The sequence below is a fragment of the Lolium perenne genome, chromosome 2 (genome assembly GCF_019359855.2).
Source record: "Lolium perenne isolate Kyuss_39 chromosome 2, Kyuss_2.0, whole genome shotgun sequence".
Lineage (NCBI taxonomy): Eukaryota > Viridiplantae > Streptophyta > Magnoliopsida > Poales > Poaceae > Lolium > Lolium perenne.
In genome coordinates, this window is record NC_067245.2 from 250,437,289 (window position 1) to 250,456,001 (window position 18,713).

An 18,713-nucleotide genomic window follows, 5' to 3' on the forward strand; every position below is an offset into this window, starting at 1 on the left:
CCACGTTTTATTATAAGAAACGCCGTTATCTTGCTTTTATCTTGTCGTTTATTTGTTGCACTATTTTAATCTGAAAATATAAAAATATTTACTTTTCCTATTTGCATCCAAAACACCAAAAACAACCAACCCCTTTACAATTTTTACTTAATTACTATATTTTACCTAGTTTTACTCGCTTTATTTTTACTTGTGTTTTATTTACTTACACGAAACCTTGTGCTCGATAACCAAACGGTGGAATTGGGGACACAAGGCTTTTATTTTACTTGCAGAATTGCTAGAAGAAGAGAGAAGAGAATACTCTTTGTTCAGTTCCCCAAGAGTTCGATATAAACCCTCGAGTCACCCTTGTGAATAAATACTTTGCTGACACAACATTGGGCACTTGGAGTCCCAACATCATCAGTGAGCATGAGGCAACTCATCTCTTTCAACTCATCCCGAGCCTGATGATAGTCTGTTTTGAAAGTTCCAGGATCATCATCATCCGACTCGTGTGGAACAAGATTTTCTAGCACATGTTCCTTCTTTTCTTGCTTGAGAATAATTTTCAGATTATGATACCATTTTGTAAAGGTGATTATGTTAGGATTTTCTTTCTCTAGGATAGGCCATAACACAAAATTGGATAACTAGAGGGAACTAGTAGGTGGAACCTACGGTAGAAAATATGCAAAACCCTTAAGACAAGTATTCATAACAGAGACAATAAGTTAAAAACATTGACACACACACTCCCACAGGAACCAAGATCCCTCTAATGCATGGTTACTGAGTGATTTAGGACCTCAGATGAGCAAGTTGGCTACTGAGCTCTAGCATCACTTCTAGACGATGAGTAATTCAAGTAAGCATCTCCTTGCTAATCGTATCTCTTTACGGCTCCTTTTAGATTGTCGAACAATCCACTTTACCCGGAAGCCCACAACTGTTGTGATAGCTCCGTCTAGCTTACCATGTGCTTTTGCAGATAAAATCCAACGTTTTCCCACCTAACCAAAGATAATTGGTAGTGTAACTCAACTTTATGAGCCCGCTACCAAGAATATCCGGCTTGTGACGGTGCAAAACTATGTGGGGTAACCTACTAAACCTTCTTTGAAAAAAGCAATCAGAGGCAAACAAATGAATGTCTCTTTCTGTTACACGACTCGGAGCCGACTTACTATGACTAACACTTAACCGGAAAGCATAAAGTTGAGAATTGTCAGTAGTGAAACCAACCAAATATGCATTTATCTTTCGGATGTTGATCTGATCCAGCGTGTCCTCGAATCTAACATAATTTGGATATGACCAAGTCCTTGATCAACCCAAACCAGATCCAGCTTAAGCCAAGAAGATCAAAAGATACATGTCATATTGCTTCTCGATACTTTACATAACCCGAAGTGAAATTCTTGTGTTATCCTTGTTACCCATCATGTACTGTTATACCCAGACCGTATTATCAATGTTCTTGTGATTAACAACTTAGTCACGTGTTCGGCTAGACGATGACGGACATAAAATACTTGAGTGGGCCTGGACTGCATCTCTTCATCGTCGTAGTAGCAATTCCCATCTCAATACAATATAGAACTATGACATACTTTCCACTGTATACGAAGAACACTTTTATAGTTATCCATTTACGATATAAAGTTTGGCGATCTCAAAGTAACCATTCAGTATCCAAATCTACATTTATCTCATGGTTTAAAGAAATTTTAGTAAACGTTAATACTTGTCTTGAGAAACTACCGATGATAACATTAACCATATGTCACGGTATATCTCTGGGGTCTATCCAACACCATTGTCGTGTTATCCAACAATGTTGTTCTCATATATTGCTGGCAACCTCATAACACTTTAGTACTGCCCATAGTCAGGAAACAAGACCATCAATAATAAACAAAGTAATCTTAGAGGCGACACTAGAAACATTTATTTGATGTTCATATTCCACACATGTAATTAGGTTTTTTCTCAAATATCATAACATTTGAAACCAATACAATTGTAGCATAGAGCTATAAATTTAATTATGAAATATAGATAATACAACTTTATTTGCTATGTTTTTTATCAAAACTTATTTCAGAACAATGCGGTTTCTCTGTCTAGTACGTAAGCTAAGTACAAAGCTTCAACAAACTTTTCTTGGAAATGGGATCCGGAGTATCTCAGCCTAGACGGGCTTATTTGTTGTGTGATAATACTAGACCTACATACCTCTGATCAAATTCGGGGTTACATTCTATGACAAAGCATACTGAAATAGAATATCACTTTGCTCATGAGGGTGGTGCAAAAGCTTTTGGATATACGGTTTACCTTCAGGAGATCAGTTGATGAACGACTTTAGAAAATCACTTGCTACAAGGCAGCTAGAGATTTTTCCTCCCAATTTTAACTTATATAAGTTATGAGTGAGGGAGGATGTTAAATATTATACTCTATTCCCGTATGTACCTACCTCTCACATATGTTTTTTTTTCACGAAAATTCCGCCTATCTATTATTAACCATCAATGGCAGTACAAAATTACAAACAACCACATGTTTTGTTATGCTTCTCTAATTCTTTTTATATAGCAGCCTCTCCTTGTGTTGACCCTCATGCATTTTTTTTGACATCACCTTATGGGCTGCTTATGCTTGTCACTCCCGACTTGTTGATGCGGGCAAATATTGTAGGAAGAACGATCATGAAAGATGTGTTCGGTGACATCTTTGTGAACTAGGATTGCTCTCCGAGTTAACTGCCTATAAGGTAAAGGCATGTTGACGTGATCATAATTTATATTTTGTTGTTTCCGCTCCAAGATTGTTGAAGTTTCTTGCCCCTTGTGGCAATTATGTAAGACTTTGGCCAAAGTGTTCCTATTTGTGTAGGACTATGTATGTTAGTGTGTAGATATGTAATCTGTGTTGTCAATTTATGCTCAAGGACACACTAATTAGGGGATTTGATGTGGGATGCATAGTTGGTGTTCCAGACACCTAGTCCAAGTATACAGAACAAGGTTCTATCTTTAGTGTTTACTCACGGTGTATATAATATTATTTAATTTAATAAAAAGCTTATCTTCTTTAGTACTTATTTTGTGTAATATTTTGTGTTACCAATGTATCATAGTAACATACTACAAAAATCGTGTTCAAATATTCGATAAAACAGATAATAATATATTTAAATAATCTAGCCATATAAATACGCGGGCCACATAGCCATTTCATAAAAAAAAAGGTAAAATGGATGATGTATCTGTTGCTAATTGAGTGTTGGGCCAGGGTTATCCAAAAAAAAAAATGCAGATTGGGTCAGGGAATGCTGTCTCATATATAGGCATGCAATGGAAATTCTCAAAAAGAAAAAAAATTACGCGATGAAGTTGCGCACGAACTTTATACTACGTTCAGTATAGTGATACGGAGTACGTATCTATTCGAACTATGGTAATACTAGTAATTCTTTAATCTCATCTCTCATGAGTTCAAAACGGGCGCACACGCAATTCTAGCGCGCATCCGCACCCGCGCAATTTTGAACCGCGCGCGCGTGATTCGAATTTGCTTGTTTCCTTCCCTCGTTTCCTTCCGCAAATGTCATACGATGGAACGATGCCAGCCGCGCTCCTCCTTACCGTTAGTTAGGTTTCCAAATCCAAGTTCTGCGATGGTTTCATACTCAGAGCGCTCCCATATAAGGGCAGCAATGTCGAGAGGGAGAAATGCAACACACACCTCGACCAGTACTCCCCCGTCCCTCTCCAATCTCCACCCACAAAGCAACCTTACCAGCGATCGTCATGGCCGGCGCTGACGAGCGGAGCAACAGCGTGGCTGGGAAGGAGTTGGACACGAGCGGTGGCGGCGGCGCGAGCTCCCAGTACGACGGGGATCAAAGCCGTCTGCTGTCGCCGAAGAAGCGGCCACGCGGCCCTGGCGACCTCCTCCTCCACGGACGCGTCGATTTCGCCGCCCCAAGCTCTGCAGCAGGTCCGTCTAACTATCTGTACCCTACACATGAGCACTCGCTGTACAAGTACAACCGCAGCGCCGTGTCGTCGTTCGCGGCGCCCAACGCTAAGGTCGAGAACATGATGAGGCGGATGAACTACGAGCCGGGATCCGGCCTCGGCAAGTACGGGCAGGGCATCGTCTCGCCAATCAAGGTGCCCGAACGACCAAAGCACCATGGCCTTGGCACCGTCGGTGCCGAGAAGGAAGGAACACCGTATGACAACGGGCTTCCCAGCACCGACCCGTGGACGGACAATTGGGGAGATGGCTGGAAAGCAAAGAAAAGCTATCAACCGCGGCACCAGGACTTCGAATGGGGCGACGCCGATGGATCCCGGAAGCAAGGCCGGGAGTTCTGCGAGGAGATCCTCGCCAAAGTGCATCAGCAATGGGAAGCAGCCCTCACTAGGCAGGATGATCAGGAGACGCTGGAGCTGGTCACCAAGGCTACTATAACTGAGGCGGTGGCCGTGATCCACGAGAAAAGCACCACGGGGGAGCTGGCGGCGGGTGACGTGATCTGGGAGTTCACTTGGCTGAAGGAGAGGTTCCCGGAGGAGTACAAGATGCACCGCATCGCGAATGCAGCGGGCGCGATCGTGGCGCCGCTGGTTCGCCCCATGCTCCAGAAATGGCAGCCGCTGCTGGATCCCACGCTCTGGCTGGAGGTGGCTGCCATGCTCAAGAACACGATGGACGACGGCTCGGCCACGTCGCCGTACGCCGCGCTGATCAACGACACCGTGGTTCCGGCCCTGAAGGTGTCGGGATGGAAGGCTACGGGCCCCGAGGGGATGCTCCGCTTCCTCGAGCCGTGGGAGGACATTCTGCCCCATTCCACCATGCAGCGCATCCTGGAAGAAGTCGTCATGCCGGAGCTGACGGCCATTGTGGATTCATGGGACTCGCAGAGCTGTTGGGATCCCACCTGCTGCCACCCTCAGGTGTGCCCGTGGGTCCGGCTTGCAGGCCCACTGCTGGAGGGCCTGTACGCCACCGTGAGGCGCAAGCTCCAGGAAGGGCTGCGGGGATGGGACACCGGCTCCGCCTTGGCATCCAACTACGAGAGGGTGTCCCCGTGGAAGGCCATGTTCAGCCCGGCAACCTGGGATGAGTTCATCGACGAGATCGGCGTCGTGCCCAGGATGGCGCATGCGCTGCTGGAGCTCCGGATCACGGCGCCGAGGCAGGACGATGACTCGTTCGAGAAGAAGATCATGAAGTGGGCGCCGCTAGTGCGCCACGAGGACATGGTGGAGCTTCTGGAGGCCTACTTCTTCGACAGGTGGCAGAAAGCGCTGCGCCACTGGCTGGTGTCTGCGGGACGCCCTAGCGGGGAAACCATGGAATGGTGTAGAGGCTGGAAGCGCCTCTTCACGCTGGAGCTTCTCGCCGATGACCGCGTGCTTGCGCGTCTTGAGGAGGGCGTCGACATGGTCAACCGTATGGCCGAGGGGAAGAGCATCCTCTAGGTGTGCTGCGCCTGAGGAAGAAGCGTACCGCTGGTACAGTCGTCATATAGCCGTACGTGGTGGAAACTGAGGATCGGTGATGGAAATTAAGCCGAACTTCACTTCTGAGCTTCCTAGCGAGTTTTATTTACCAATAAATTATCCATGTCGTTTCTTTGAAACGAAAACAAGAACCAGTTTGTTGGTTTTGTTTAAGTCCGGCAGTTGCCGTTGACCGATATAATGTATTCCTATGTGTGATCAAATATCCAAATGCAATATCATCTTTAATTTCTGTGTGTTGGTTGCAATGTTAATTCTTTTCGCACACATTGTTCCTATGCAAATTTCTCTTTAAATTACAATGTGTATCGCTCAAATGTCCTCGAAATAGGCTTTCGCCCCGCTATATTAATATAGCACCGAACTGATACAAGATAGAGACCACCGCTGGGGCAAACAGCACAACAAAGCCCAGAAGAAAACACAAGAAGAAGAAAAAAGAAAGAAAGGATGACAAAGTCGGATCGACGAAAACGCTGATGATCCGCAACCGCTGCGCCATCCGGAAGATTCCCACCACGAGCTTAGCCCTCCGAAGCGCCGCATACCAAGGCAGCACCTTCAAGAAGGGATGCGACGATGACGACGCTGCTGCCCGGACAAGCCTAGGGTTTCCCCCGGTATGCGGAAGGGAAGTGGGAAGGGGAAACCCCGACGCCCCTCAAGAAGGAATGGTGGCGCCCGCGAGCGTCACCGCGTCGGTGTCGGCCGCCGACAAGGAATTCTCCCGTCCCCCAAAGTCCCACGGTCCCGGACACTCCGTCATGCTCCGCCAACCTTGCCGCCCACCAACTCGCGCCACCACGGTCACGCAACCACCACCGCCGTCTCACCGTGACCCACTGACGAAGACCGACGAAACCGATCGGAAACACCCCGAGCCGAGGAGAGCCTGGGCAGTAGCCACGCGGGAGGACGCAACCTCCACCGCCAGCTGCGGTGACAGACCGGACGTAGCTACAGGAGCAAACCAGGCCCCTCTGGCCCGGCCGAGCCCGCCGAGCTCGTGAAGCTCCCGTGGTCGCGCTGCAGTCCACGTGCCGCCGTCCTAGCCACCCTCAGCAGGAAACGCTCCACCAGCCGCCGGGAGCAGGCCTCGGGATGCCAGACCAGGCCCGCCCAAGCCCAGATGGGGCCCAGACAGGCCCAGATCTGGGTCAGGGCTGCGCCGCCCGCGCCGCCGCTGACCACCCTGCCGCCCCGCCGCCAAGGGGCCGCGCCGGCGCCCCCCTGTCACCCCCCGCCGCCGCCACCGGGAGGAGCGCCGCCGCCGCCGGAACCACGCCCACCGGAGCGCACCGCCGCCGGCACCGGGCGACCCGCGTCGCCCGCCTCGCGCGCGGGTAGGAGCATGCCCGCCGCCGCCGGCACCGCCCGGGGCTTTGCCCGGACGGCCTGTGCCGACGGCGGCGAACGGGGAGGCCGGAGGGGGGGTCGAGGGGGCGCTAGGGTCTGGGGGCCCTCCTGTCGCCCGCGGGGAGCGACAGCGAGGGCCGGGAGAGAGGAGGGGAACGGGGACGGAGGCGGGGACGACGTATCGCTCAAATGTCAGGGGTCAGTTCTTCTCAAACGAAACACTTGTAGACAAAGTAGCAGAAACGCACATCGACACTAGCTGAGTCTTTTCGAAACAGAACACCAGCTGAGTTTAGTTGATATCATTTACCACATGTATTGACCGTGCAAAATATAAGGATTGCAACCCTTAATTTTTTGGCGAACTCATGATCCCAACTGGAAACACATGTGCCATCCGTATTTTACATGTAGATCACCGCTATGCAAGTACTCAAGAATAGTAGTATTACATGTAACCGTGGATTACTCAAGACAAGAACTTCTGAAGATCTTGAATTTTGCTCGCCTTATCCAGTGTATGGAATCAAAAGATTGTCATCTAAACAACTTTATAATCAGTATTCCATGCAAACAAGTCAATCTCCTTAGGCTCAGCCTGTTCACAGATTTGTTCTGAAAACTGAAATAGATGAAAAAGTTGTAACTTTCTTCATTACATGTATCAAGTTGAGAAGCCAAATAGATCTGCATAAGAACAGCTGGTGGGTGCTTAAACCGAAATTTTCAACCCTGAGGCCTTATGCAATGGCTGTTTCTTTAATCTCAATCTGTGAAGTCCAAAGGGGGACATAATCCGAGATATTTCATTGCTATGTATTCCTTGTGACTCTTTTCCCTAAAAAAAGAAGGATTGCTGACTCAATATGAAAATAAGATGCAGTTGCAGGATACTGTTAACACACCACAGAGACTCCATTTTAATACGTTGGAGGTTCAAGAAATTTTGTAATTCAAGCAGATTCTTGCAATTTTCTGTTTGCAGATTTTCAAAGCCTGAATATTGGGAAAGCCCCTCATTGCTAACATCTCAGAATGGTAAGATGCCGTTGCTTCAGTTTCCTCCCATTGTTCCCAAAGACACCATGTTTGTGATCTTCGGTGTCTCCAACAATGGTAAGGCTCTGCTGTGTTGGAACCACAGCCACTGCAGTTAGTGTCCCCATATTTACAAAAAAAAAAAGATTCATCTCACATTCTTTAAGCCTGTGAGTGAACAGAACAAACGATGCCAAAGATAATAGACCAAGAAAAGTCAGAGCATTACAATTCTCACAAGCATTGAGCTCTATAAAGGAAAGGCCATAGGGAAACCTGGCACAGAAAAACGCATCATAACTAGTTCCTCTAGACCAGGATGACGCTTGAGGGTATCCAACATAGATGCCTTATCAGCAAATATGGAATAAAATGGAAGATCAGTGGGATATCAATCTACATGATTTACTTTCTAGCTTATGATCCGATTTGCTTATCTAGTTTCTGTAAGAATTTACACCCTGGTAACATTCCAGTTCCTGAGATGTGTGACTCTTCTTGAAGATTTGAACTAGTCATCAGTGCTACAACTACCTCAGTCATTACCAACCATTGTTTGGAGACTTGATAATTTGCTAATTCCACATGGCATGCAGAATTTCAAGCTACCCATGTATACTTCAAGATGCCTTATATTAGCGAGGAATTTGATCCCTTGAGAAGAGATAATCGACTAAGACTGTTGGGACACATGAGGTTCATTGTATGCAACTTGAAGAGGGGATATCGTGAACTCCAATAATTCGCCTGGTTTATCTTTGACTTTAGCTAGTGGCAAGTAGAACTGGGAACAAATAGCAGTTGCACAAATGGAAGATGACGAAGGTTGGCTCAATGAAATCAAGTGCAGAGATAGGTAAGGTTACCACATGCATTGAAATAAATACTACTGGTATGCCTAAAGAAAGTTAATGGTCAAGGCATGTCACAGAAAAGCAGCAGAAGCTAGACAGTAGACAAGTAAAAAAAATGTAGTAACAGTTGATGAATACTTCTTCAAAACAGTGTCTGCGGCGTAAATTTCAGTTATTCATTTAAATTAATGAGGATAAATTTTAGAAGAAAGATTTGGCAACTTTATGCACTACTATAATTTCCTTCATCTTTTCTAATAGGTACTCGCTCGTGTTCTTGGGACGGAGGGAGTAAAATACATTGCTCCTCGTGTTCAGTTTATTTAACAACCAAGATGGTTCGCGGGCTAGAGTGATTGGATTATTTTATTATTGGCTATTGGAATGAGACTCCATTGGAGCTTTATCTACTTTGCATGTCATTGTATTTTCTTCTATTCTGGAATGCTATTTGGTTGATACATACTCAGCAAGCTCATGATAAAGATCATGCATGACATGCTTGCCGTAAGAAGTGCTAGGGTACATACTGAAGGTTCTTAAATCAGCACAAACCATCAAATTAGGAATATGATTAAAGCATGTAGTCATTACAAACAATAAAACAGTATATACCCACACAACAGCATGATTAGAACTGATTGTCATTACCTCCATTAAAAGTTTTAAACAGTAGGAACCTGCAAATTAAAGAATATATGGTTAGAAGGGGATCTCTTGACCTAACACGGCTGGTTGAAAATTGTAACCTACATATGAAGATATGCATGGCTTGGCTAAACAAAGTTTGATGCCACTGAGTTATAACCATAAGAAGTACTCATTCGGTAATAATTGCAGGACGTCCGAACTGGCAATAAAAAAGCTGACTAATTTACTGGCTTGGAGAGTGAAGAGAACCATGAGTTATCAATTGTAGTGGTTCTCTTAATTACAATCACCGAGGAGATAATACACTAAATTCAAATTTCATGTGACATTAACTGATAGCAGCACTCAAACTTACGTGACACTGTGCAGAAGCACTGAAGCTGCATTCACAGTTTCACACATTCAAGGCGTCGAAATGCTATGGTATTATATAAACTATTTTGAATGGCCACATAATTGTGCGATTATTTCTAATACAATTGTATACCACGTCGATATAATGTAATCATTAGAATTTCTTCAATGGTTTTGTTACCTATCTAATCGTAGATTGCATAATATGTATTGCCCAACCTTGCTGATTTCATGACCAGTATGAACAAGAAATATTCTGAGTAATAGCCTATTTAACCAAACCATCATTAGAATAGTATACCTTGCTGATTTCATGACCAATATGCGCGCCTCCTCTGTTTGGTTAGTTTCTTGCCAGAAGTGTTTTGGCACCCTGATGGGGGAGGTTCCATCATTGCATGACTACTAGTTCAGCTTAATCTCTATATATCCAGAATGATTACCTTATCCCATCCTTGGGAAGGTATCCAGTGGAAATTACCCTCTCCATGAAAACTCCGTCGTTTGTTAGTATAACCACCCCATACATATGTTTTCAGAAGTTTTAGGGCTTCTACACATGATTTCGAGAGTTTTTGTGAGAAGATATTTAGTCTTTATCCATAGGCTGATAGGGATATCTAGGAAGTAAGAATTAGAAACATGGCAAAGGCGTGTACCATAATTATGAGTCATTAATAAAAATTCCAGGGACTTGCAGAAAAATAACATTACAGTACCTTTCCTCAAGATAGCAATCTCTGAATAAAATTGACAAAATGACAAGGTCATCAAAGTACTCCTCTCGAAACAGGCTCTCGCCCTGCTTTATAGGTGAATAGGTCATCAAAGTAGTTGCAAGCAATATCTTCAGCACGACCCTCTTCGTCTGCTACAGATCAGTCAGTAGTCCTTGCCCCACTCTGGCCAGACCAACTATGCAATTAGTTCATCTCAGGGCCTTCAGCGAGCTTCGAAGAGACCAAACTGTACCCACATCTTCATTTCAAACTCGGAGCTGGCATTCTTATCATTGTGTATGTGCTGAGCTTAGAGTAATCTTGCCAACACCGCCTGGTTCATGACAGTCACAACAGAACAGAGACCACAGCTTTTAGCTTCTTCAGGCAAGATCAACTTAATTCCATGAAGCCGGCATTTCATCAAACAGTTGGTTTGCGTCACCTCCTGCCGCCTCTTCCTGTGTCTGCTTCACTCACAGCTTCTCTATGACCTTGCAATCTTGCAGTGGAGGCGATGGTGAAAAGGGCGAACAGCGAGCTGATCTTGCCGGCATTGGAAAGGAAGGAGGAGCTGCAGGCTAGAGGCGAGACAGCCACACCTGATACCACCCAGGAAGAGCCAAACTGGAGCTTCGGCTTGAGGACGATGCCTCGGTGTAATTACAGAACTGCCCCTGTTTCTGTAGCACACCAGACAAATAATGAGAAAAACAAATCCGGGAAAGGCGTCTTTTTTTTTCCTCGATTGCCCCCAATCCGTGGCTTCGCGTCCGCCGGTGGCCTGGACGGCGATTCCCAACCACCGCTGCAGGAAGACCCCGCGACTCCACCAGAGCACGGGCAAGGCCGGCCGACATGGCGCCCGTAGTAACAGCGCCGGCGGCGGCTCTCTCGCCCACCTGCCGCGTCTCTCTCCCGGCCCGCCGCTCCCGCAGCGCTTTCCCCTCTTCTTCCGTCAAACAGCTCCCCAGGTTCGCGGCCAGGAGTAGCAGCGGCAACGGCGGCGGCACACGTCCCGACCCCAAAGCAGGTAAGCCCTCGGTATTCGCGGCCGGAAGCTGCCGCCGCCTTTCTTGGTACAGACAGGCATTTCGTACTGACTCCGTGGTTCTTGTTGTTCGTGTACTAGGTGATAACGAGAGCAAGGCGGTCCTCGACGCCTTCTTCCTCGGGAAGGCCTTGGCGGAGGCGCTCACCGAGAGGGCCGAGTCGGTGGTGGGCGAGGTGTTCAGCGTCGTCGGGCAGTGGCAGGCGGAGCAGCAGAAGCAGGTCCAGGAATTCCAGGTACTGCATAGTGCACACCCAGACCTCCGGGGATATAGCAAAGTGTGTTGCCATGGAATTGTGAAACTGGCATTACGTTCAATCTAGCTACTTGAGAACTTTTATATGCTCCTTACGCCAGGTGGTAGCAGTTAAGCTTGTGAATTCTCAATGGCAACTAAAAAGTTCTGAACTTGATTTGAATTCGCTCTAGGGCAGAGCTCCTCTATACTTTAATTTATTCATGTCTAGTTCAATGTCATATAATCCAACTATTTTCAGCGATTAATCATTGCTGATCGCTGTATAATTTATATTTACGATTTACTGTTGTTATGCACTTCATTTGCTTCTCTGAACTTCACTGGATAGTTCGCACTTCTAATTGGGGGATAACTCTAAATACAGGAGGAAGTAGTTCAGAGGGCCCAAAAAGCCAAGGAGAGAGCTGCTGTGGAGGTCGTTGATGACAAGGGCCCAAAGACTCTAAGGGGACCTTCGACAACCATTTCGACGCCTGCGCCTTCGTCCCCTCCTACTACACCCACACAGGGAGAATAGTTATAGTTGACGATGAAGAGTTTCTGCTGCATGTAGACACACTTTTTTGCTCAGACAAGGTGAAGATATTGTCTTATGAGATATGTATCGATCAAATTGTCCTTTATTTGATAGCGAAAATCAAGCTTTTCACTTAGTAACATCTGTGGTACAATTTCACAAATGAATGGATAAAGTCTATTAGTTCGCTACAGATTGGCGATAACTTTCTGTACTAGCTCTATGATGCCGTTCTATTTCATAGTGGATATCCAACATTTCATTTATATTTATCTATGGTACAGTTTCACAGATGGTGGGATGAAATCTATTAGCTTACTACAGATTGTGTGAAGAAAAGTTCTGTATTAGCACTATGATACTGTTCCATGTAATATGTTTTCAGGGAACAGCTTCAAACAATCTTGAAAGCCGGAAATAGTGGTTATCTTGATGTATATCTGTATTTCAAAATCCATCGCATTATCTTTCTTGAGAAACTTCAAATGGGTCTTGTGAAAGAGTGATTCAATCATCAGAATAACTGAAACAGTGGAACCCTGAACTTGGACTGACATTCCCTTCTATTAGTGACCTTTGCATCCAATTCTCGGTGTCTTTATTCTATGAAATATGATATGCCTAAGAGAAACTGGGGCTAACTGGATTGTGTATGCAGCAGATTTGATATTTGTACTTACCTAAGACATGTTCTTTGTATGATTTCAAGAATTTGTGATTTGTGTTACAAACTCAGGATGCTTTACTCCACTATGAATACCTAAAGTGCAGGTATTCAACAGAAGTAGTGCAGATGATTTTTTGGAAGTTCTTGCTGATAAGATGGCAATGTATTCACTGGTGATCTTGAAAATTTACCAAAATCATCGAGCAAAGATAGTACAGTTAATTATGTAACTGAATTATGTATTATCATTACATTGTAACACATAAACTATCCATTGATCATATTGCAACTTCTAGTTCACTTTGTTGATTTTTTTTAGCTGCAGATGTGATGAACTGTTGGAGTTGGAGCATAGTTATACAGCAACATAAGGAATTCACCAGGTAAATGGGGATATAATTTTTTTTTACCAAATCATGTACATACAACCAGTACACATAGTCACATATGAACAGAGATAAATCTGTACTTTATAATGCTAGGAATACAAATAATTCAGAGGGACTCCTCATATGTGGAGAATTTTATGTGTCTGTTAGTGTAACCAGAAAGCCATTCAAATTTACCTCTAGGCAAAATTATCTGGCACATCTGCTCCTTTCCTGCAGTAGTTTACATGACAATAGACATTTCCTATTGTGTATCCCAAGTATGTGCGGTAATCTCAAATATGTCATTGTTTCGGTAGCATGAAACTGCTATTCTACTATGGTGGTGCTATTGCCCTTTTTAGCGTACCTTGAATGACTAAAAAGAGATCAAAACATGAGGGTTGTTCAGTTATCATCATTATCGCACTGCAAATAGGAAATCTATATAGATACAGATAGAGCTAAACCATGCTTGTGTAATAGTCATGAAATAGGAAATCTAAATGCATCGCTTCACCACATCATGTACATACAACATGTACACACATGAACATTGACAATTTTGTGCTTCAATGCTGCTAAGATGCAGAATTCATAGGGGGCTCTTCATATGGCATCTCTATCTGCTAATAGCCTTTATAAACTTACTATGCCAATTTGCAGACAATTTTGCTGCCCCTGTAGTGACCTTACAGCGTAACTAGAAAACCATTCATAATTTGCACCATGCATGGTTTATTCAGACGCATAAATATGTCCATGTTCATAGAACACTGACCTGAATACTGGTCATTTATTTGCACACATACAGATGCCTTGCAAGTACAACTTCACATTGTCCGACACGCATGGATTGCATTTCTGCAAGACTAAGCATCAAAAAATATTTCCCCTTACATCCAGTTGGCAGTTCCATATTATATCCAGTTTTAGCGCGCAGAAGAACAAATTATAGGCTGATCAACATGTTAAGCATGATGTTTACATAATAGTCAGGCGAGGAAAACAGTGACGAGTGCCTCAAGAAGTGCACTGCTGCAGCTGGGATCCATTTTGAAATTCACTCTTCAGAAGTGAACCTTTGAGGAACTTCCTGTACCATTGAGCTGATAATTTTGGTGTCCTCTTCTGTGTCCTGAAGTCGACATGGTAGAATCCGAACCTTTCTGTGTATCCAAACGTCCACTCAAAGTTGTCAATAAGAGACCACACAAAGTAACCACGTACATCAGCTCCTTTCCTTCAATTTTTTGACAAAGAAAAGTGACATGTTGGTATTCAGAGACTGAAGCAAGAGTAGCCATAATAACAATTTGATAGCACTGTCATAACAACAATTATAACATAAGAACAGAGCATCAGGTAAGGTCAATCAACCATTGCCTTCTGAAAACTGGTCAACAGACTATACTTTGCTATCGAGTGTTAATGCTGAATATTCCAGGAACCCATCTAATAATCTAATGCACAGTTGGAAGCCAAATTTATGCATGGAGTATCCAGTTGACACGTTACCTTATTGCAGAGGCTAAGTGCATCTCCAACCGAGCGACCCAAACGGACGCGCTGGGCCGTCCGTTTTGGGCCGTTTGGGTGACCGAGCAGACACCCGGACAGCGGCCCGCGCCCGCGTGTCCGGTTGGGTCGCACGCTGCGCCCAACGCGGCGATCCAAAAAGACGCCACGTGGTTCATCTTCCTTGCGCGGCGCTGCGCCATGGCAGGCCTCGACGGGACAGCAATGGCGGGCGGTAGAACGCGCGGGAAAGTTCCCGCGCACACCAAGGTTCCCGCGCGTGCGAAAAAGCCATTGGCGCGCGCTCGCGCCCAACTTTCCCGCCCAAGGCCGCCGGCTATAAAAGACGGCGGCGGTCTCACAGATCTCATCACACCCGCTCCGGCGTCCTCTCCCCTCCACCTTCTCTGGCGCCCTCTCCGTTGCCATGCCGCGCACTCTGCAGGCCACGTGTGCCAAGCTCTCCCTCGCCGCCCGGGCTAGGTTCCCGCTGACGGAGGAGGAGGAGCGCGCGGACGCGCGGTGGGTCGCCGACGACGAGGCGCTCCGCGTCGCTGCCGAGGCGGCGGCGAAGAAGGAAGAGGACGCGGAGATGGTGGAGGCGGCCGCGGACGGCTGGCACGAGACCGCGGACGGGTGGTACGAGGCCGCGGAGGAGGGGGCCGCCGCAGAGGAGGAGCTCGTCGACGCGGAGGACCTCGCGCTGGCGAACATCAACGCCGCCATCGAGGAGCGTCTCGCCGACCTCACACGCGTGACGAAGGAGCACGAGGCCACCTGCCGGGCCGGCCGCCGCCGACTAGGCGACCTCCTCGGCCAGAAGAACCAGCTCCTCGCTATGCGAGCAGCCCGCCACCTCATCCAGCTGCCCTCGCCCGAGCGGCGCGACCGGGAGACTGCTGCGTCGGCGGAGCGCGGCCGACAAGAGCGCATGCGCCGGCGGAACGAGAACCACGAGGCCCAGGCCGCCGGCCGCGTCCGCCTTGAGGCGCGGACCGCTGTGGAACGCGCCGCCCTGCAGGAGCTGGAGCTATGCGGGAAGCGGATGGTGCCGCCGCAGGAGGCGGAGCGCGAGCGCGCCCGAGGCACGAGGACGGAAAGAAGGAGGATGAAGGCCTCCACCGCGCCACCCAGCTTGTAAGCTGGAGTGGAATCCTCACGCGTACAGGCCACCCGCGTCGAGTGAAATCCACTGCCCCGACGGCGCGTCGGCGAGGAGTCGCCGGCGAGGCTGTCGGCCCCGTACGTATTAGGATAGGAGTAGTAGATTAAAAAAAAATGTAATGGGTACCTTTTTAATGAAGAAAAAATATTTCTGCCTATGACATGCGGGCCAGGGGCGGACAAGGGGCGGACGCGAGCGGCCAGCCATCGGCGTCCGCGGCCACGCAAACTCGTCCCGGATTCGGGCCGGGTTTGGGTCGTCCCGGACGTCGCGGCCATCCGTTTTAGGGATGGGTCCGCGCGCTGGGCCGGGTTTTTGTCCGGCTCATCCGGACGCGCGGGCGCGGGATGGGTCGCTCGGTCGGAGATGCCCTAAAAATTTGAGGTAGCCACTGATATAATTTATTCTTCCTGTGTCACTGGTAAAATCATTAGCAGCCAGGCTGCTATTGCTTGCTTGAGCATAACCTGACAATGTGAATTAGCTTGCACATATGTCACACGCATTGTTATTCTGTAGACTATAACATTGCAATAATAGACAAGCTCCATTTAAACTGGTTCTGACCGAATTGGCTGTAATTCTGGAAAGACTGAATAAAAAATTTGCTTCCAAATAGAGAGAAAATGTTCTGATTGTTTGTGAACTTGTGAGCATCAGCCAAATAGGCAGTGTCCTACCCAACTGGCAAAACAGATTATTCAAGCTTCAAAGGTGGCAGATGTCTTAGCTAGATCAGTAGAGGATTATGAAACTAATGTATGGTTAGCTGAACCGCCCCTGTTCTTATATCCACAACTGGTGGATGATGTAACCTTGATTGATTAATAATAAAGGTTGCATGTTTGCTAAAAAAAGGCAAGAGAGAGTCACGCCATTTTCTGTGATATATGTTGCTGTATTATTGTATCTTTGTTTGTACTACATAACCACCTCTTCCAGCCCATGTGGAACGTCATAAAAGAATGGTGCTCCCGTCTGCATGAGTGAGACTACGATCACTATTTATTGTTGCTTTTTTTTCAATCATGTTTTGAAATCTGGACCTGGCATGAATTAATGTTTAGCAATTTTATGGTTACCTCTTTACCGATACGCACCCCATCTCTTTCAACCAAACTAGCCACTCGTGCATCCCCATCGGTAGCATCCAGTTCACACGATGAAAAGATGCAATCTTTCATCTACCATATTGAATAATGATTTAGAGAATCTCCAGTCGCGTCCCACAAAGCGCGGGGCACGCCGGATAAAAGAACGTTTTCAGCCACGTCCCCAAAGCCGTTTTTTATCCGACGCGGTCCGATACGGTGTCCGGCGCCCCAAGCCCGTCCCCGCCCCACAGGGGACGTTCCGGGCACGCCGGACACAATGAAAAGCGAGGCGAAACGACGCGGGGCTGACCCGTCAGTGACTCACGGACAGACGCTCAACCGCCGCCTACCTAGGGATGATGCAGTTGCCGGCAAGTGGAACCGTCGCATTGGCAACCGCGTTGATCGACGCGCGAACCTCCGGAATGGAGCGCGAACTCTGCAGAAGAGCAACCGCCGGTCTCTTGGATATCTGTGCCGCCGTTCATCCGCGCTCAATAAGACCCGTACGTAGGCGTTTTCGGATCTTCAAATGGCCGCCATTCATCCAAGCTTCTCACAATGAGCGACCTCTCCGGGCTTTCATCAGACACCGACAACGAGGGCAAGTCTCTAGGATGGCTCCATTGGTGGGACAGAGTCCGGACGCCCAGCAGCGGCGATGATTCCACGCCGCCGGACAGCGCCGAGGAATGGGATGCCGAGGAGGAGGAGGAGGAGGAGGAGGAGGCCGAGGAGGAGGAAAAGGCTGAGGTGGCGGTGGCGGCCCGGGCGAAGGCGGAGGCGAAAGCGAAGCGGAAGGCGCAGCCGGCGAGCTCCGTCGACAACGAGGAGGATACAAGTTCCTCCGATGCGTCGGATGACACCGCCTGTTCGAAAGAGGTGACGAGCAGGAAGCGCCACCGTGAGGACGACGAGGCGGGGCCATCAAAGAAGAAGTAGTTCAAATTTTTATGTGTAAATTTGTTTATATTTTTCAAGTTTTTATATGTAATTTGTGTATGTTGCACCGCTTTGAATATTATCAGCGTTATTTAACCTACATATTTCTTCTATATACTAAATAAAAAATAAGTATTTTAAAGTTTGGGGGCGGCGTTTGGGGGACGCGACTGTGGAGCGATGTCCCCCAAACGCGGCACGAATGAAACACGTCTCCCAAATACTCGATCCGGATGTGTTTGGGGACAGTTTGGTCCCCAAAGCAATTTGGGGCGCGCCGGACCGAAAAACGGTTCCAGTCGCGTCCCCCAAAGCCGAATTTTGTCCGGCGCGCCCCGATACGGTGTCCGGCGCCCCGAGCCCGTCCCCGCCCCACAGGGGACGCACCGGGGATGCCGGACACACCGAAAAGCGAGGCGGGGAGTGGCGGGGCTGACCCGTCAGCGGCACAATAAATTTTAACCTAACCGTCGCCTACCTCGCGACGGAAGTTATTGGCGCGCAACGACGGTGCAGTTCCCGCAGAGGCACAACGACGCGTCTCGTCCCGTCTAGCTTTGCGTGCTGGCGTTAATGAGCGCCACCGCTCCCCCGCCTCCCTCCGGCCTATAAAAAGGGCCGCCTCTCATCGT

General features: G+C 47.5%; 3 protein-coding genes and 1 long non-coding RNA gene across 4 annotated transcripts in view; 2 read left to right on the top strand and 2 right to left on the bottom strand.

The window, feature by feature from the left end:
• The first annotated feature begins 3,800 nt into the window (after nt 1-3,800).
• On the top strand, nt 3,801-5,486 carry LOC127329297 (septin and tuftelin-interacting protein 1 homolog 1-like). The gene has a single exon (XM_051355828.1). It carries the CDS (start codon nt 3,801-3,803, stop codon nt 5,484-5,486), a length of 1,686 nt encoding a protein of 561 aa, XP_051211788.1.
• Nucleotides 5,487-7,603: 2,117 nt separating this feature from the next.
• On the bottom strand, nt 7,604-11,114 carry LOC127335575 (uncharacterized). Its single transcript, XR_007872876.2, has 2 exons — nt 10,501-11,114; nt 7,604-9,456 (listed from the first exon to the last, which is right to left on the bottom strand). It is a non-coding gene; the product is annotated as an uncharacterized lncRNA (long non-coding RNA).
• A 112-nt stretch (nt 11,115-11,226) lies between these two features.
• On the top strand, nt 11,227-12,532 carry LOC127335574 (uncharacterized). The gene is made up of 3 exons (XM_051362283.2): nt 11,227-11,533; nt 11,633-11,787; nt 12,175-12,532. The coding sequence occupies exons 1-3, from the start codon at nt 11,359-11,361 to the stop codon at nt 12,325-12,327; spliced, it is 483 nt and encodes a 160-aa protein (XP_051218243.1). The 5' UTR covers nt 11,227-11,358; the 3' UTR covers nt 12,328-12,532.
• A 2,052-nt stretch (nt 12,533-14,584) lies between these two features.
• LOC127335580 (probable inactive beta-glucosidase 14) overlaps nt 14,585-18,713 on the bottom strand; it is a 226,213-nt gene continuing 222,084 nt past the window's right edge. The window contains exon 12 of the transcript XR_011752528.1: nt 14,585-14,605. The gene's annotated coding sequence lies outside the window, so the exon portion shown is untranslated. The remainder of the gene's footprint in view (nt 14,606-18,713) is intronic.